This window comes from Hemiscyllium ocellatum, chromosome 6 (assembly GCF_020745735.1).
Source record: "Hemiscyllium ocellatum isolate sHemOce1 chromosome 6, sHemOce1.pat.X.cur, whole genome shotgun sequence".
NCBI classification, from domain to species: Eukaryota; Metazoa; Chordata; class Chondrichthyes; order Orectolobiformes; family Hemiscylliidae; genus Hemiscyllium; species Hemiscyllium ocellatum.
This window is the reverse complement of record NC_083406.1, coordinates 92,990,997-93,012,083: the sequence shown is the minus strand read 5'-3', so window position 1 is coordinate 93,012,083 and position 21,087 is coordinate 92,990,997. Positions and strand designations below refer to the sequence as shown.

General features: G+C 39.3%; 1 protein-coding gene and 1 long non-coding RNA gene across 2 annotated transcripts in view; both read left to right on the top strand.

Annotated features, from left to right (window-relative positions):
- Nucleotides 1–750, top strand: part of LOC132816954 (E3 ubiquitin-protein ligase TRIM62-like) — a 54,880-nt gene extending 54,130 nt beyond the window's left edge. The window contains exon 6 of the mRNA XM_060826979.1: nt 206–750. Within this exon, the coding sequence (XP_060682962.1) occupies nt 206–750 (545 nt within the window). The remainder of the gene's footprint in view (nt 1–205) is intronic.
- Nucleotides 751–12,995: 12,245 nt separating this feature from the next.
- LOC132816918 (uncharacterized) overlaps nt 12,996–21,087 on the top strand; it is a 183,239-nt gene continuing 175,147 nt past the window's right edge. The window contains exon 1 of the long non-coding RNA XR_009644830.1: nt 12,996–13,048. This is a non-coding gene — a long non-coding RNA (uncharacterized LOC132816918). The remainder of the gene's footprint in view (nt 13,049–21,087) is intronic.

Below are 21,087 nucleotides of genomic sequence, written 5' to 3'. Positions count from 1 at the left end.
AGATGCTGCCAAACCTGCTGAGTTTTTCCAGCAATTTCTGGTTTGTTTGTTGTTGATGCTGAATGAAATATTCTGTCTCATCACATCATCTCACAGCATTCTGTTACTGATTAACAAAAATAAAATGCTACAATTAGAACTAAAAACAATTTAGTGTTAAAAATGTTTATTTTAACACTTATTTTCTTTTTTTTGAACACCACAGATGCAACGACTGTTACTTTTGATCCCGTAACTGCGAATGAAAACCTTCTCCTTTCAGAAGATCGAACAATTGTACGCTACACTGATGCAGTTGTAAAGGCTCCATATAGCCCCAAACGATTTGATGATACTTTGTATGTGCTTGGTTCTCAAGGATATACATTTGGCAATCATTACTGGGAGGTGGTGGTGAAGAGTAAGTCTGATTGGGAGATTGGGGTTGCTTATTCATCTATACCTAGGAAAGGGAAATGTTGGTTGGGTAGGAACAATGTATCATGGTCTCTAGAATGCAGCTCTGAACAGTATACTGCATGGCACAATAATATATCCCTCAAAGTTACTGTGAATGGAAAACTTGAACGGGTTGGCGTTTATTTGAATTATCCTGGGGGGGTGTTAGCATTTTATGATGCTGAGAAAATGGCACTTTTAGTTCCCTTTTATCACAAGTTTAGTGAAGCCCTTTACCCTATTTTAAACCCCTGCAACAGTAAAGGAGGAAATTTTGCACCGTTAATAGTTTTGCAACTGAAAGGAATTTAGCCTCCATTGTTTCAATTTCTCTTTAGTATAATTTCTGTGACAAGCTCTATCTTGCCAACCAGGACAACCGGAGGATTTGATGGGGGAGGTGGTGGGAATGGTGATCGATAGCATTCACTAACGGGTAAAACTGAAAGTAGTATTAAAGTAGCATTTGGTCCATCCTTTTCAATGTCCAAATAGCAAATGTGATGTCCTGTGTAAGCACTGACTTCTGCCTTGCATGATATGTTTGCTGCCGTAAATGTAAAGACTGCTGACATCATGTCTGCAAATATACAGCAGTGTTCAAAAGGGCACTGAAAGATAAGACAACAATCATTCATCAATCACATTACTAGGATTGCTAATAAGGCAGGAACATGAAGCATAACCTACTGCCCTCTCTCAGGAAATAGTTATAGGTGGCACAGTGGCTCAGTGGTTAGCACTACTGCCTCACAGCACCAAGGACCTGGGTTCGATTCCAGCCTCAGCCTCTGTGTAGAGTTTGCACACACTCCCCGCCCCCATTGGTTTCCTGCGGGTAATCCGGTTTCCTCCCACAATGCAAAGATGTGCAGGTCAGGTGAATTGGCCATGGGATGGGAAACGCAGGGTTACAGGGATAAGATCGGGGGTAGGTCTGGGTGGAATGCTCTTCGGAACGTTAATGTGAACTCGGGCTGAATGGTCTGCTTCCACACTGTAGGGATTCTTAAAAACAATTGAGCCTTCCATTGCTGCCACTTAGCTGTCACCCAGCCAGCCCATCTCCTGCTAGTCTTGCCAAGATGGTGCAGCCTGACTGCAGGCCCAGAGCTGTTTGATAGTGTCCTCCAAGGGCAGCTGCAGTATTTCCCCACTGAAATTCACCAACTTTTCTTCATCTAGTGGTGTAACATTGGTTACATGAAGACAGGACTAAGAGAATTCAACTATAGATGACACAAAATGAAAGCAACAAGATTCCTTGCATTGACAGGCATGATTCACTGTGGATGTAACACTGGAGCTGAGAACTGTGTGAGTTGACATGCACTGCCAGCAATGCTATATGCTTGCAGTCAATGGCACCTTGCATCTCAAGGAATCCCGCAATTGCCGTAAAGCTATATGCTCCCTCTGCTTGCTGCTGAGTGGCAAGAGAATGAAAAATGCTCAGCCATCTTTGAACACTGGACATCAATGACCTTCTTGACATAATAATGGATGGTAAACTGTCAGGTGATGTAAAATCCTCCAGCTTCAGCTTAGAACAGCAGAAGCATCAACTTCATTGTCATGGTTACATTTACAACCATTCTCAATATGGTTCTTACCCTGCTCTTATGTATAGGTGTACCTGCAGAAGGTAGTAGATTTCAATGAAATCTGTCAGGAAAGAAAATTGATCATCACTGTGTGTATATGATTTCCTGCTCAGACCCATCCTCCTCCTCCTTTCCCTTCTAATAAACTGCCTTTTTCTGTGCTACCTCTATCATTCTTTGAAATGTGCTTCATTCTAAGAGGAACTATGATTGCAATCCTCATGTCTGAGAGCAATAGACTTGTGCAGAAAGCTTGAGTAATACATGCTTTAGTACTTGCCAACTATATCCTGTGGATGTGAACAACTTCAAATAATTCTGGAAAGCACCAAGCACTCCTTTAAGGATGGCAACTGTCAGGAAAAACAAGCTGGAATTGAATCCAGGTTCTTGGCACTGGGAGGTAGCAGTGCTAACCATTGAGCTGCTGTGCTGCTAGGGATTGTAGCAACTTAGAACACATTGTTTATGGTAGTATCACAAAAAGCTTAACATATGATGTTCCTCTGTCAGCTATACAATGGTAGCCTGCTTCTAAAAGGGCAAATAATTTAAAAGGGGCTAAGAGGGCAGTGAAACTAGTGCTTGATTTTTGCGCCAAAGTGTTGGTATGAAAACGATGGGCTACGTAAATAGGATTTTATATATCCTGAAAAATAACACAGAGGAATATTTATGGGACTCGTTAATGTGTTAATTTTTCAAATACACATTTCCAGGTCATTGAACCTTGCCCCATAGCTTGATCATCAATATGATAAACTATGATACTTGTCTATCCTAACTCCATTCTAATTTTCACTCCTCCCAACCTTCCTATGAGGTATTGATTCTATGCTGAGATGTGGCATAATTACTGCCTCTTGCCCTCTGGTACTTCATCCAAGTATTCAGTGTGTAAACTCTGGCATTAAGAGCAACAAGCAATTTCTCTCTTGGAAGCATCACAGATTGGATCTCCAGACTTTGCTGACATATTCCAGCATAAATCCTTGAAGTGTTTAAAACTGGCTTTTGATTCACTGGACAGTTCTTCTCTCCGCACCAAAGGATGACCTAGCTATTGATCCAACAGCTGACTAATTATGGTAAATCATCATTGAAGATGAACTTTGAAAAAAAAATTCAAATAATATTAAACTTAACAAAAACAGAAATTGCTGGAGAAACTCAGCATGTCTGGCAGCATCTGTGGAGATTCCTGATGAAGGGCTCTGGCCCGAAACGTTGAATTTCCTGTTCCTTGGATGCTGCCTGACCTGCTGTGCTTTAACCAGCAACACATTTTCAGCTCTGTGGAGAGACAGCAGAGCTAAAATCTGAAGTTCAGTGACACTTCTTCAGAATTATGAGTCCTTCATCATGAACAGAGCTATGCAATCCTGTACAATCCTTAAGCTTCAAAAGGAAAACCTCATAAACAAATGTACAGTGACACCAACATCCTACTGACTTTGTGATTTCATTTAATGAATAGCTTGGGAAAGTTCCAGGTTTATATAAAAGCTAAATATTGCGGATGCTGGAAATCTGAAACAAAAAACAGAAAGTCTTGGAGAAACTCAGCAGGTTTGGCAGCATCTGTGGAGAAAGAAACAGGGTTAACGTTTTGAGTCCAGTCTGGATTTTCTTCAGAAGTTCCTCCAGCTTGAGTTAATTGATGAACTCTTGTCAGTTTGCACATTGATATCACAACTGAATGCACCTGGGTTATATATGTCTTGTTAAAAATTTCTCGTCCTGATTGTAACCTAGCAACCCTTGCCTGAAGTCTGCTTGAATGAACACTGGGTGAGAATAAGATTGGGTTTTGCTGTGATACCTATTGGGAATGCATTATCTGCTGCCATTTAATGTGAAGGTTCACATATGGATAATGACTAGTTACCAAAAGGAAGGAAGAAAGATATAGAATTATACAGCAGCAAGAAAGAAATGCCTTCAGGTGGGAGCGATGGGGTTGGGAAAAAAATAATGCTGAGAGGAAAGCAATTATATGTGCAACAGACGTCACCAATTAAAACATGCACAATATAATGACTTCATATTAGAACATCTGTTTTGAAATGCAGTGGACTCGGCCTGTTTGTCATGTTAACATCTGGTGTGTGCTCATAGTGGAATGGTTATTTAGCTGTTAATTCTGGTTACTTTTTGTAATTACTGTAGACTTGCTTTCTTAAGGTGTTATTGAACAGATGTCGTGCATTATTGTGCGAGCACTAAGTCACTAATTAATTTGATATTAGGAGTAATACCTGATAAAACAGAAATTTTTATTTGTATATTTTTTATCATAAACTCAAGATCTTCCAAAACATTTCACACGAAGAGCTGCTAATGAAAGGCAGCCGTTGTAGACCAAAACAGCAATGATATAATGATCAATTCATCAGTCTTAGTTTAAATATCTCTATCTAATGTAAATTGATAGCATTGAAATGGGATTTACACTGGCACACCCACCACCTAGTTATGCTTGCATCCAACTGCTGTTATCTTCGATAACTCAAGAGGCGTGTTTCTAGACTTTCTGTCTGCTTTAGGCAAGAAGCCATTTATATGAAATGGAATCCAATGGCATATACAGGATACCGATTGCAATTTTCTTGTGGAAATGCACAAGATGTGCATTGCTGATGTAATGATTGTTCATACCAACATTGAATGACCAAACCAATGGTCTTTAAAGAGATATTTGAGCTAACTCCATGAAGGCCAGTATCGTGTCACTAAGTCACCCTTTAATTACACATACAGAGTACAAGACACTGACTCAGCTAGCTCAGAGTTGGCTGTTAGAGTAAATAGAACCCCGGACACTCCTGTTTGCATCTGTCAGGTAGGAGTCCCTGATCGGGCCAGGTTAACAGCCCCTATCAGTGAACTCATATCCTATGAGATGCAGCTGGCTGACATTGTTCCAATGATTTCAACCAAGAGCTGCTCACGAAACAGCCTGAAGATTTCTTTAATGTTTGGTATTATGGTGGGTTCAAATTATTCCTGTAGCCTGCTGTTAATCCAATAAACCTATTTTCAGATCATGTTGGAGGCCTGAGAAGAGCAGTTAGACCACGGGAATCCCATCACCTCAAACTCCACTCTGAAAAACTGATTTGGAGCACATTAGTGTTCCTTTCACTGTTGATGGGTCACCAACTTGGAATTGTTTACCTAGCATTGTCAGTGTGAAACTTTTAAATTAAATGATGGAGGGACAAATATTAGGCTGATTCATCCCAGTTTTTGTTTATGAGCGCCCTTCATAATCTGAAATGACATCTTGCACACTTAAAGGAGGTTTTGACTGAATTGTACTCGACGTCATGCTAGTGCAAAAAATTGAAATGTGCATTGCATACAGGAATTATGCAGTATAGGCCGATTATGACATTAATCTGTGTGCAGTTCTGATATGATATCGGTGGAGCCATTCTGGAGATCATTGCTCCCAGCAAGTGTCCTCTCTTATCACACATGGTTTAACACACTCAACAGGAGGAAGAACCCCACCCGTGCTATTTTAAGTGATTATCCGCTTCTTTGCAGATAAGTTGCAAGTTGATTTTTCCTTGTGGTTCATGCATGTGCTTTTTAATGTTGTTTCACGTTGCAGAATTCTTCAGAGTGGTAAGGCAAATGCTAAAGGATGTTTTGTTGATTTCAAAGCTTCTGCAAGTATTATTTACTTTGATAAATCAAGACAGAGAATGCCGAGGGGACAGAAAAGCTTAGTTGGTCTGGCAACATCAATGTGGAGAGAAACAGAGCTGAAGAAAATAGAAATGTGATAGGTTTGACAGTTAAAAGAAAGGATACAGTTCAGGTGGAACAAAAAGGAAATGATAGGGGTAAGCTGGAGAGTAGGAGGGATTAAATCACAAATATGTCAAGGAACAGGGGGCAAAGGGAGCAGCAATGCTTGTAATCAAGGAAACAAAGCATTGGTCCAGATTAAATGTTAATAGCAAAATAAGGTCAGTTCTGACTGGAAGCAAAAACACTGACACAAGACACAGACTGCATTTCACGGATAGAAAAGAAAAGTGCATGAGTAGGGATTCACTTTGGAATACAGGACTACATGATTTGAAAAATAAACAGAGACTATGCCGAGAAGGATAAGCGGTCAGAAGGGGAAGAATGAGGAAAGCTCACAGCTGGAGACTACAACCATTTGAGGTGTTTTCAGGAGCCATTTTCATATCTGAACCTGGGAGAGTAAAACACTTTAGTAAGGACATCCATGTTAAAATCTCAACTGCTACAGCTACAACTGTAACCTCAGAGAAGATCAAGGATGGCATTGCAAATGGTTATGAAGGTAACTGTGGTGATAAGCTTTTGCACATCTAGACCCTTGCAACCAGAACTGGAGATATTTGCTTTGAAGGTTCTGTTCACTGAGCACTAATTACATTCCAATCTCTCTTGTTTGAGACAGACAGATAGACTGAATATGCAGCTTCACATGGTCTGCTGGCTACCCCATTGTGTAAGATGGCATTGACCACATGCACAGAAAATAACAAATGCTGGAAATGACAATGGAGCAGATAGCATTTGAGTCTAAATGACCCTTCGTCAGAACTTGTTCCTTGACTACATGCATGGTCTTTTGCAGGTGCAGGGCTTTAATTCTTGGCTATACCAGAACCAAGATGTTTTCCATTTTCTTGGTGTTCAGCCAGTGTGGGGCCACAGACAGCAAATCATGTAGCTCAATCCTCTAATCCCAACAGTATTTATGATGCTTCTATTCTGCGCCAGTTTGCTGTCCTACTTGTGTTTTTTGCTACATTGCACTATCAGAAGGAAGTGAATGCTTTGGAGAGGGTAAAGAAAAGGTTTACCAGGATATTGCCTGGAATGGGGGATCTTAGCTATGAAGAAAGATTGGATGGACTGTGTTTGTTTTCACTGGAAAGCAGGAGGATGAGGGGCAACCTGATAGATGTTTATAAGATTGTGAATGACATGGATAGAGTGGAAATTATGAGGGTGGAGGGGTAAATTACTATGCCCTGAAGAAGGGCTTATGCCCGAAATGTCAATTCTCCTGTTCCTTTGATGCTGCCTGACCTGCTGCCCTTTTCCAGCAACACATTTTTAAGTGTCAACTACTACGGGTCAATTGTGAGGGGACACAGGTTCAATGTGTGGGGGAAACATTTAAAAAAGATGCGCAAGGTAAGATTTTCACGTAAAGGGTGGTGAGTACCTGGAACTTGCTGCCAGAGGAGGTGGTGGAAGCAGACACAACAGCAGCATTCAAGAAGCACCTGGATGAATACATGAATAGGAAGGGAATAGAGGGATATGGATCTTGTAAGTGATCACAGTCTTAATATGGAAGGGCAAATTGCTTTGGCACAGGCTTCGAGGACTGAAGAGCCTGTTCCTGTGCTATATTGCCTTTGTTCTTTGTGTTTTGTTCAAAGACTGACAGCATGGCTGATGGTTCCATTGTGGCACGCTTATACACATGTGCAGCAGTAATACAATTAAACCCTTGGAGAGGGAAACTTGAATGGCTCTTGGCCTAGAATGCTTGGATACAGGGTAAGCCATCTCACACAAGTAGCAACAATCTTTTTCGTTCTATAATTGCTGCCTGACCTGCTGAGTATTTCTAATTATTTTTGTTCTTATTTCAGCTTTCAAGCAACTGTAGTATTTGCATTAGCTTTCTGAAAACGTTTTAACACACCAAGCAGTGTGTTGTGCCTAGCCATTAATATTCTTGTACAGGCTGCCAATCTCAGTACTCAACTGCAGAGTTCTCTGCTTCAGAACCCATGAGGGCCCCCCAATGAGCAAGCATGATATTACTCTTGTATCTTGCACTGGGTATAGCCCTCTTCTGCTAGGTGTCCCATCATGCAAAACTCCCACTTCAAAATTAATCTTTGAGTTGTATGCTGTTTTAATACTTGAGCTAATGGGTGAGTGTGGAATCAAACAGTGCTGTGTCCTCATCACCAATCTCTTCTTGGCGATGCTTTACTACATGGCCAGTTGGACCTCTTCAGTGTTTAAAAGAAAATGGTATCTGGGTAAAGTTCTGATGCAAAGATGGTGGGAGGGACCATAAGATGTACACATTATACCACTTGCAACTTTTAAGGCAGAAGAGATTGTGGGATGAGTCAATAGTGGAATGTGAGAAAGAGGATTACTTTAGATGATACCTTCACTGGTTATACACTTACTGTTTGACATGGTCTAGTCATGGACATCTCAGCAATGGCTAACAGCTCTTTTCCATTGTGTTAGGAGATGCGGATAGGGCTGTCAGCCTCTGCTTAGTTCCTGTGGTCCTGTGTCATGTCGTCCTACAAGAGATTTGGAATTATTTCATGGACTGTCATGTAACCTGTTTGAATGACATGGCTGTTAAGGTTGGTGTGTCAGTATGAGGGTAATATGAAACATATGAATGTTTGGTATGATGTGAGGCCTGACATCAAGACCTACAAATCCTACCAAGTCAGTGCATAGGGATAGTAGTATACTAGTTTATTCAGATTACCTCTGCTGTGCAATACACTGATGAATTCTTGATTCTGTCAGGATGACTACAAGCGTCATTGCGAGCTGTGAGTAAGTAATGGCAGGTCAATCAGCCTGTGCGTCACTTATACTCAAAACGGTTGAGCTATTAGAGAACAAGAAAATGTAGTCAAACCTTCCATCTGAGAAGATTTGGGAATGCAGAAATAAAATTAACAGTAAGAAGTAGAGGAAAACAAAGTAATAAAAATAGTAATAACAACAGATTGATGGGCACAAATCTTTCTTATTGCCAAGGATAAACGAGCATCAAAAATATTCACAAAATTGAGTTTGTGTATGCTTCCTCCATAATATTGAGATATCATTACAAAATTTCTCATGGCAGAGTACCACTAGGCACAATACCAGCACCAATATTAAGATTGTGGCCCACGCATATTTGGCTGTATATTATTTAAAAAAAACACAATTAGTCTTTCATCGATGATGCAAAGTGAATTCACATTCACATTTATGGCTGGAAATACCATAGTGGATTGATCTGCCTTATTAATAGCCCAGTTCTTGCCATCAATTGTCTCAATTGTTTGGATTGTTTCTGTAATTACCTCAAGCTTGAAGTCGTATAGTGGTTACAGTTTAATATGTTTCTGTATGCTATGGGGAACACATCATCAACTCCAATGGTTGGGTTACCGGTACTATTTTGTTCTCTGCAAAATCAGACAGCTGCCACTGTATCTTTTGTTTGATGTGCAGCAATCCTGAATGCTTGTGAAATACAAAGCTGGATCTTGTGATAGATTGTTGCATACTCTGGAAAAGGAAACTGATTAACAGCTCTCTGAGTCAACAGAAAAAAATATTTGGGAGCCTCTGGCCAACAGTTCTATTTCCTTTATCATTGGAAAATGAACAACTGACAAATATGAGTATGTGAAGATATCTGAGGGGAGGATTCAATCCCTTTTTAAATTGGGTGCTTGTCTAGTTCCGTTATTATCAGAGATACTTAGAAGGCCAGACAGCATCCATGGAGAGAAAGTTATGAGGTGCAACTTAATACTCCCCTGGGATAGGCTGAGAGGTGTAAAGGCAGAATATTGGGTCAGGACAGCACAGGATGGAGAGCCTGTGACCTCACAATCAAGACCAATAGATATTTAAAGATATCATTCTGCCTCAGCTTAAGAAGAGCAAAAAAGAGATAATACCTCATTTCCCCTCTATCCCCTTAATGGGGCCTCCCATACTGACCCTGATCATCCTGTTTCACTCACCTGCAATCTCTAGCTATGAACTTCTTCCTCTGTCTCTTTCTGTACTGCCAGTGACCACCAATCACGAGCAGTATACTTGTTCCTCAGGTGAAAATCCGGAGAGGAAAAAAACAGTAACCCTGATGGCAGCCAGCAGAAAGACTAATTGGAACCTAATCTCCTAGACTCCTGGAAGTCACCACGAACTGGGGTGCCACTGACTCTCCTAGCCAGTGTATAAACTTGTCGTCAGCATTATTAAGTTCTAGTCAGTAATTCAGGGTGATAATGACCCCAATCAGAACTTTCCAGATTTCTATTAAATGAAATGTTGTGCTTTTTCATTGCTTTAGGCATTTTAATTTATTGTTTTGCAATTATTAATTTTAAGTTGTGAGGTTTAATTAATTCTAGTTTCAAGTTCATTCTAATCTTTGTCTGAATCATCGAAAAAATCTAAAAGTAATGAATAAAGCCAGAATTTATCTGTTATTGTTTCTTTTGTGTAATGATTGCTTACATGATGATGCTGTTGCCATAAACAGGAATATTGCTGAAAGAAGACATATTTGTTGAAGCTTTTCATCTTCTAATCAGGACTGTTTGCAAGAGTACCTATTTAATGGAACACCAAAATGCTGTGTGAGAGGAGAGTGCTGATTGGTTGGCAAATGGACTCTGACTGGTAAAGGTGCTGCCGTGGAGAATATATCAGTTAATGACTATAATATTTGTGTAATATTGGCAATCTTATTTAAGGAAGGATATAAATACATTACAGTTCAGAAAGTGTTTACCAGATCAATACCTGGAATGGGAGGACTGTCAAATGAAGAAAGGTTGTACAATCTAGGCTTCTATCTACTGAATGTTAGGAGAGTAAAAGGTAACTTGATTGCAATGTATAAGGTCCTGTGAAGTCTTGACAGGGTAGATGTAGAGGGGATATTTCCTGTAATGGGAGAATCTAAAAGTAGGATATCAATGCTTAAATATCCTGGATCATCCATTTAAATAGAAATGGATCTCCCCGTGTCTGCGTGGGTTTCCTCCAGGTGCTCCGGTTTCCTCCCACAGTCCAAAAATGTGCAGGTTAGGTGAATTGGCCATGCTAAATTGCCCATAGTGTTAGGTAGGGGTAAAATGTAGGGGTATGGGTGGGTTGCGCTTCGGCGGGTCGGTGTGAACTTGTTGGGCCGAAGGGCCTGTTTCCACACTGTAAGTCTAATCTAAAAAAAAAGGAGTTGATTTTTTTTCTCACAAAGTTGTTAATCTTTGGAACTTTCTTTTAGGAAGAGATGGATCGATTCTTGATAAGCAATGGGGTGAAGGTTATCAGTGGTAGGCAGGAATGTTATGGTTATAACCAGAGCAACCTCGATTCTATTGAATAAAGAAACTGGTTCAAAGTTTAAAATGGCCTACTTGTATTCCTTAGTTGTATGTTTGTATAACTGGCAATGAATTGCCAAACATGGTGGGCGGCACGGTGGCACAGTGATTAGCACTGTTGTCTCACAGCGTCTGAGACCCGGGTTCAATTCCCGACTCAGGCGACTGAGTTTGCACGTTCTCCCCGTGTCTGCGTGGGTTTCCTCCAAGTGCTCCGGTTTCCTCCTACAGTCCAAAGATGTGCGGGTCAGGTGAATTGGCCATGCTAAATTGCCCGTAGTGTTAGGTAAGGGGTAAATGTAGGGGTATGGGTGGGTTGCGCTTCGGCGGGTCGGTGTGGACTTGTTGGGCCGAAGGGCTTGTTTCCACACTGTAAGTAATCTAATCTAATTGTTTAAATTTTAAACCAGGCAGGTTGACTTTCACTGTTTCAAGGCAAATAAATTAACAGATGTTGAGATAAGAAGATATAGCGCATGTGAATGATCTTTCTGTCTATTTATTAGAAACATCTGTTCCCTTAAATTGATATTCTTGCAAATTGTTTTGATGAATATAGGATGAAAAGTGTTAACAAAATGTGTCTTTTTAGCAGTACTCAAAAGGCTGTTTAAGACAGGAATATTTAATTTGAACCACGTGTTTAAAAACACTTTTACCCTATAACTCAGTCCACTGAGGATTCACTTTGAAATAAATTTTGACCATTCCCTATAAACACTTTTTGTCTACCTAAATCATCAACTGGCTTTGTCTGTGCTTTGCATAAACAAAAAATGAAGACACTGTCTCCATTTTGCTTAATATACAGCTGTCTCCCCCACTCCTGCTGGGTAACAGTTAAAAAGATTACACAATAATGCACACTGAATTTCACGAATGAATGAATGCTTCCAGCAGTGAAGTGATAATTACAGAAATCCATTACAGATTCAGGCTTTCATGTCTCACAATGATTTATTCACACATGGCAAAACTACATAGCTTGCAAAACAACATAAGAAATGAAGTATGAACAAGTGTTTTAATTTATAATTGCATGTAACATTTGACCGTTTGTTAAATAAATCCAAAATGCTGGTTAATGTGAAACAGGATGCAAACATAAATTAGTTATTTCCAGCTTGATAAGATTAAGTAAAGATCTTATATATTTTGTTCATGAAAAAACCATTAAACGTTGCCTGTGTGTGAAAGAAAGAAACTGTTTGAAAGAGACAACATTTGTACAACATTGCAATTGCCATTTTCCAGAAGCTTTGGAGTTGGAAAAGTCTTTAGTACAACAGGACTGAATGAAATGCAAAGCAAATTTAAGAAATGCATCCATTAATCTAATTGCTCAAATCATTCTTAATCAATATTATAGATCTGGTCAGCATTTAAGCTTCAAACCTACTCCTGCTGCCCAAAGACTTGAGAATCAGTCAAGCTGCTAATGAATTTTGAATCCATTCAATTCTTCATCATTGACATGTGCTTAGATTTCAGACTGATTATGATTGGGGCAATACAGAAGAAATTGTTTTCATTTAAACTAATTTTAATCAGTATGTTTTAATGAGTGCCACAAAGCCAAGGAGTGACTCACTCAAGGAAAACATTCTAATGTGTTGTAATACACAGTCATGGGAAGCTGATCTATGTAATGGGAAAAATGATCAAGTAATCTGTTCTGGTGCTGACGTTTGTAGAATAAATATTGGTCAGGGAATATCTTGAAAAGAATGAAATGCTGGGAGACTGAGACAAAGTAGCATAGGCAAAGTCTAGTAAAGGAGGATGGACACTGGCATGGAGCAGTTGGGTCAAATGGTCTATTGCTGAACTTTAAATGTATGTATTTCTCGGTGCAGTGAGGTCGTGATCTCACACTGATCAGTTGTTAAGCCTGGCAATTTCCTCAGGAATGAGACTAAGGAATTCTTTTTGGTCTTTTAAGCTACATTGTGTGCTTTATTTAGTTGATGCTGTTTTGATAATTGATTCCCTTTTCTCCTATTCTTTTCTGCTTTCATTACAAACTGCCACCAGTTTCAATTTTCATCTTAATGTTAATAGAAGCTTTGTACATGTGATGTTTCTATCGGGAGATACAAGAATCCCAGTGTTCAGACATTTACCCACATTAGTTGCAACATAGACAGTGCAGCCTTTCTTCATCCCATTGGAATTACAGCTGTCTATTAAATCACACTTTACAGTTATAATTACAAAATTCTGAAAAATGTGGGAGTAACGTCAAAACAGATAAGCCACGGGAAGAAAAAATCTCACATGTCCTGTCTCAAGTGTATTATTATCTCTCAAATGCTTCTTCCTTCAGCCAGTTACCTGACACACTATACACAGAAAGGTTTTCAATCTTCTACAAGAAAAGTCTTCTTTATTTAACAAGGGGAACCAAGTACTGAAAATACATATAATAGATAGTCTCAATCCTTTCACAAATTGTCACTGGAACATAAAAGAAACAGCATTATATAATAATATATTTAATCGGTATTCTCATTAAGTTTGTTCTCAGGGCTGAAGTACAAAATTCAAGATCAAATTAAACCAAATTCTCCATACAGTCCAAATTTAGTTGATTTGTTTGAATTGTGAACAGAATTGTTTTTGTTTTGAATTTTGACAGTAGGAGATGTTTTTCATCTGATGTTTTTCCTGCAAAGAGATAAAGAAAAGTATGTGCTAAATGTATAACTGATTCATGAACGAGTGTATGAATAAGAGAATTAAAGGCCTTTCATTCCAATAATTCAGTGCATAATTTACTGATCATTTTCCATTGTCCTTCTGCAATACATGCTGTTTGAAGTGCATACCTGAATGCATTAGCTGCCATTTAGAACTGAGACTAGCAAAATATTGTCGTGACAGTCATAATTTTTCATCTATTTGACATGTGCTGGATCAAGAATCTAATCATTCTGAAGTCTTGAAGGGGCAGAGAGACAGATGGGAAGTGAGTGTTGGGTGATAGGGACTCAGGGGAAAATGGGGAGAATGAATAATGCGGGCGCCAATGTAAAAAGTCATGTGAAGAAATGCAGAGATTGTAAGTAAATTATTTTGCTCTTCATTTATATGCATGATATTTGGCAAGTGGCAATGGCTGCTGTTTAACTTGCATAATGCATAGAGATGAATCTTTTCCTATTTACATAAATAGTAATGTGATGATTTAGCTACATTTTCATTTTATGTAAAACAAAGGTAAAAATTACTTACCATTCTCTTTTTCTCTCCACCCGAGCATCCTTTTAAAATAAGATATTTTTAACTCCTTCCTTACTCCAATTTGACCCATTCTTCAGTCTCCATATGTCCCCATGCTTTGCCTTAAATTCTCAATTGTTTCTTTTCCTCAGGTTCCACAATCAACTGGTGGAGCACATTCAATGGGCCTAATTCTGCTCCTATATCTCATGGTCTTCTGGTCTAAGGTTCCTGCTCCAAAAATATGTCTTGCACCCTATTAGGCCCCATGATCCACCCAACTTCCCCTATATCCCTTTCCATCAGAACTCCCATTTCATAGTCTCCAATGCTCTGAACCCAGCTATGAACCCTTAAGTCTCTCTCTATTTTTTAAGCATATCTCGCCATACCCCATTCCCTATTCTCCCTCTGCTCAACTAAGTTGCCTTTCTTGACATTTCCTTTTCCACCAATCTTCAGACCCATCCCTGTCTTTTTCTTCTCAGATTTTCAGTCCATGCTCATTTTTTCCCTCCCTGTCTTCCATTTCTGACAGCATTCAACAAAATACATGTTTCCCTCCGCTTACCTTTCAGGTCATGGTCTGACCGCTCTAATGCTGATTCCAATACTATGCTGCACCCAGGGGTTGGCTTCACTGAGTTGAAACCTTCTGTGAGAAGCAGCTGGTAATGTCCACTCCTGTAGCAGAAAGCTAGACAGGCAAATATTTCCTGGAAAGCAACAACAGCAGCAGGAAACTTCCCAACAGCAATCAAAGTGCACACATAGGTAAAACTAGCATTTGTGATACATTCTACCTTTATACATCAAAAATCTCCCATTCTTCTGCCTCTCCAAACCATTTCACCATTACTAATACCAAACACCTCATATATGGCTAAAGATTGAATGTGTCAACTGAATGTGAAAAGCAAACCATTTGTATAACTTAATTTGACAGGATATGTCAGGACGTTTATATTGCATCTTAAAGATATTATTAAGCAAAGGGTTGTGAAATTTATTGATTTTCCTCATCTAAGCATTGCAGTATATGTAAATTTGATTTCTACTGTAATACGTGTGAAAATTGTTCCTTCAACCAATCGTTAAATTACAGAAAGGGTGTTAGTTGGCCCCATCTGTGATGTACAGATTATGATTCTTCATCAACTTGCTGAGGTGTCTGATATTTACACGTCTGTTGGTGTTTGATTTGTCTATATAACATCATTACAATCAGAACACCTCTTCCAACCAATCAAGACTGATTGATTGTGTTTATGAGATATATTATGCAACAGAATATATGGTTTTCAAATCTACCTCCCCATGTGTGTGATAACCCTGTCACCAGGAATGTTATTCAAACAAAATTCTAAGATGAAATTAAATGTATGCAGTTTTTGAAGGCAAGCTTGGCGTTTCTTTGCTTATTTGCAAAGACAGGATGAAATAGTTGAAAAATTATACTTGTCTTATTACCTTAATTAAAGAGTACAATCTGATTTTTCTGCCATGAAAATAAAGACTTGAAGAATGCTTCTTTTTGAAAATAAAATGTCACTTTAGTGATTCAAATTTATTCTGATTGATATGTATTTCAGATTTTTTGTGTTTATTTGTACATATTATCTTCAACCCAAATTCAGTATGCACCTCAGTATTGGCTTGTTACAACTAAAGCATGAATGAGCTTGTAAACAAAGTTGATTTTTTTCATTTTTTAATGCATTCTTGTGATGTAGGCATCACTGACTGGGCCAACATTTATTGCCAATCCCAACTGAGAAGCTGGAGGTGAACTGCCTTGTTGAACCACTGCAGTCAGTTTGCTTCAGTTAGACCCAAAATGTCATTAGGTTGGATTTTAACTCAGAAACACTGAAATAATGAAGCTATATTTCCAAGTCAGGATGAAAAATCAGACGCAAATTGGCGACTATATCCTCAGGAAGTTTGTCCAGTTGCAGCTCCTGTTAGACTGCATGGATATGTTGGAGCAGCAGTCAGATACAGTTAGGAGCACGTAGGAGTGAAAAACATCATCAACTGGAGATTTATAGACAAGTTCACACCCAAGGTTCAGGGTGACTGCTAGAAGGAGCAAGCAGACAGTGCAGAAGTGCCCTGTGGCTAACCCCCTTACTCACAAGTATACCGTTTGGAAATTGTTGGAGTAGAATTGTCCATCAGAGGACAGTGACAGCGGCTGCCAGACTGGTGACACCATAGCTGGATCTATTGCCCAGCAGGAAGGGTCAAAGTACAATAGATGAGTTGTAATAGGGAACTCTATGGTCAGGGGTACAGATAGACATTTTTTGTGGCTGCAAAAGAGATTCTAGAATGGTGTGTTGCCTCCTTGGTGTCAGGGTCAAGGATGTCTCTGAGCAGGCACAGGATATTCTCAAAAGGGAGAACGAGCAGCCAGAGGTCATTGGACACAATTGTATGAACAACACAGGCAGGAAGAGTGACGAGTTTCTGCAAAGGGTGTTCAGGGAGTTAGGTAATAAGTTGAAAAGCAGAGCCTCTAAGATTGTAACTAAGGATAATCCCTGTGTTATGTGCCAGGGAACTAGGAATAGGAAGATAGTGCAGCTAAATACACGGCTAAACGGCTGGTGTAGAAGGGATGGAGGGCCTCTGATATGTGAATGCCTATAGGCAGGTGAGTCCTGTACAAGAAGGACGGATTGCACCTCAACTGGAGGGGCACCAATATCCTGGCATGGAGGTTTGGTAATGTTAATCAGAAGGGCTTAAACTAGTGTGGTGGGGGAAGCAAACAGAGCAGTAGGTCAGCACATGAAATGGCCAAGGAGGAGTTAGAAACTAAGGCCAATAAGTCTGGGAGGAAGAACAGAAATGGAGAGGTTACTGAATGCGGCTGGACTGGCAGTCTGAAGTGTATTTGTTTTAATGTGGGAAATATCGCAGGTAAGGCAGATAAACTTAAGAGCTTGAATTAGTACATATAATTATGATGTTGTAGCTATTACAGAGACTTGGTGGTGACAGGGACAAGACTGGCAGCTTAACATTTTGGATTAGAGAGGAACAGATATGTTGATAAATTATGGAAAAATGTAAATGACGTTGTAGTGGGTGATTTTAACTTCCCATGTAAGGGTGTATTTTCTGACTGGTGATCTATGACCAGCAGTATTCCACAGGGATCAGTACTGGGACCCCTGTTGTTTAAAATGTACATAAATGATTTAGAGCAGAATGTAGGTCATCTGATTAGTACATTTGTGGACAGCACAAAGGTTAGCAGAGCTAGGGATAGTGAGGAAGATTGCAGAGGACTCAGAATGACATAAATAGGCAGGAGAAATGGCAAGATGGAATTTAATCCAGACAAATGCGAGATGATGCATTTTGGAAAGTCTTATGCAGGAGGGAAGTGTACAGTAAACTCAGAACCCTTAGAAGAAGCATTAACATACAGAGGGATATAGGTGTACAGGTCCACAGTTCTCTGAAAGTGGCAACACAAGTGGATAAAGTGGCCAAGAAGGCATATTTGCATGCTGATCTTTATCGGTCAGGGCATAGAGTATAAAGATTGTAAGTCAATGTTGCAGCTGTCATGCCACATTTAGAATATTGCACGTAGTTCTGGTTGCCACACTATGAAGAGACTTTGGAGAGGGTACAGAAAAGGTTCACCAGGATGTTGCCTCGTTTGGAAGGTATTATATACGAAGAGAGATTGGAAAAAAGTGGGTAAAAACTGGAAGTACTGTCGATGCTGTAAATCGGAAACAAAAACAGAAATTGCTGGAAAAGCTCGGTAGGTCTAACAGCATCTATAGAGAGAAATCAGAGTTAATATTTCAGGTCAAGGATGGGCCACTGGACCCAAAATGTTAACTCTGATTTCTCTCTGTAGGTGCTGCCACCCTGCTGAGCTTTTCCAGCAATTAATGTTTTTGTTGGAAAAACTGGGTTTGTTTTCACTTGAACATCAGAGGCTGAGGAGCAACCTGATAGAGGCTTACAAGTTATTAGAGACATTGATAGAATGGATAGTTTGGAGTCTTTCTCTGAGGGTATAAATATCAATTATTAAGGAACAAAGGTAAAATCAGGAATGTTTAAAGGAGATGTAGGAGACAAATCTTTTCTACAGAGAATGATAAGTGCCTGGAATATGCTGCCAGATGAAGTGGTAGAAGCAGATTTAATAGCAATGTTAGTTGTTTAATGTTCAGTGAATTGTTTAATATCCACCACTATCTTTCACAACTGGATGTGGCAAAACCACAGAGCTTGGATCTGAACTATTGGTTGTGGAATCACTTGGCTCTGTCTCTCACTTACTGCTTATGTTATTCACTGGTTTGATGGCAATGGTAAAGTGGGGGCTATGTTGAGCCATGAGTGTGTGTGAGTATGATTTTCTGTTGTTGATGGTCAACAGTGGCTTATAGATGCCCAATCGTGAGTTGCTAGACTTGTTTGAAATATATCTCATTTAAAGTATTATCTGCTTTTTAGCATGTTTTAAAAATAGTGACACTGATGTGTTACACATCACGTATGGAGACTGAGCTCCAGTGGCAATATGTTTTTTGACATGTATGTTGTGATTTGGAGCTATGAACAGTGACAGTACAAGCTCCAACATTTTTTCATCACATGGCTGATTAGGAATCCTCTCCCACTCTTACCACCTGCTACTGATGTATATGCTTGTAAATTACAATCACTAAGGACCACAGCACGGGAAAAGGCCCTTCGGCCCATCAAACCTGTGCCAGTCAACAACAGCCACCTCTAATCTAATCCCAGTTTCCAGCACTTCACTATTGATAGCCAATCAATTTTGTCTGCATTATGAACAGACCTTCCTTGGCCATCAAGTCCTATGGTGGTGAAGGTGGGATTTCACACCAGACCTTCTGACACACAGGCAGAGACACTACCTATAGTGCATCAATACCTCGTTCTCTAATGTGGCATCATCAACAAAAAAAAAGCCTTTTTCAGCATATTTTGCTGAGAAAGGATATTTCCAGTGTACCAAATTTTGTAAATAAACTGTTCTCCAGTAAAACTAATAGCAGAATTGGAGACACGGATAAGTTCAATTATTATCGGGTCAATAACAGTTGGCATACAGAGATACATTCTCTGGTACATTAGTGCAATATTTTATTATTTTTGAAGCGCTTCTTGTCAATTGTTGCAGTTAAATTGGCAGAGAAATTCACCATCAAACACAGCAGCAATGAAGTGATATCAGTCAAGCAAAACAGGCTGTAGCAAGGCTAGTGATAATTTCTTACTTGACTGAAATCATGCTGCACATTTCTAACATGAAAGTGATAGACAATTCATTAATTCCTTTAACGTTGGAAAACCATTGCGTTTCTGCCATCACTTTTCATTCCACCCTTCCTCACATGAGTGCGTTGTGTGCAAAGAATCCAAATAACCCTGATTTGTTGCTTCTTTAACCTGAGAGAAGTAACCTCGTACATTTTATAATCTTCTGCGAATGATCTAACTAAGATGATTAACGATGTCGTGCCGATGTTGAAAGTACCAGAGTTTTGATTTTATATCAGCTGCCCTATGTTATGGCCGGTCCCAGGGTAAGGCTCCCCAGTTCATGATCATCACAGGGGAGAAATGAACTGCACCACCCCCACCCCCACCCCACCCCTAAATTCTTTACTCAACATCTCCCTGTGTCAACTGCAGAAAGGCTAATTTAAAGTAAAGGCTTTCTGTTTTACAAGGAGCCAATTTATCAAAGCTTTCTCGAGTTATAGATGTGTGATTATAGGTTACTAAAATGGGATGAAAAATAAAATTCACAAAATTCATAAAATTCACATTCACAAAAATTTGAAATAATATGAGTTAAAAATGACAGTTAAAATTATTTCTAAATCAGTCTGTGCAGATTAGATGTTGAAATATTGCAGCTATTTGATTGAGTGATTCCAATGGTTTTGATTTTGGCAGTTGCACAATTGGTTTGGAGATTCTGAGTTCTACAAATTAGCTGAAAAGAGTTGTCAAGTTTCCTGTTCAATTGTGGATTTTTATGGTGATTTGCTTCCAGTAATTAGAAACAGAGAAAGAGAGAGAGAGAGAGAAATAGAGAGAGGCCTTCCTGCCTTTTCCTCTTCCTTTCAGGTCCAGGGCTGTTTAATAAATGTTCCTTGCTGTAACACTGAACTCGCAAGACAAATGAAATGAGATTGATCTAATTGCAAAATGAAAAAAAGAATTAACTATAAACTAGCAAACACCTTTGCATGCATATATTCATTTTCCTAGCCTTGGTGAATGTTATATTTTCATTTCAAACTGGTCTCTTTGGGTTCTCGACAGGGTGCCTTCAATTACATTTGATTTCCTGATAATGCAGGTTATTAACAGATGGTGCAGTTGGAGAAAAACTTCAGCAGAATGGCCTAGTGTCTTTAACTTGTGGTCAGTGTAAACTATAATCTCTGTATATCAGTTCTGGATACAACATATATGTTTGACAGCCAATAATAAACTGGGTGTTTCTTTCATTACTGTGGAGTAGTGTTTGTAATTTATGTTCACTTTTTGTTTGATAAGTACCTCATTGTTCTTTCTATCAAAGATTTAACACCTTGGTGAAGGACAGCCCCTTCCTTAATGCTAGTCAGACT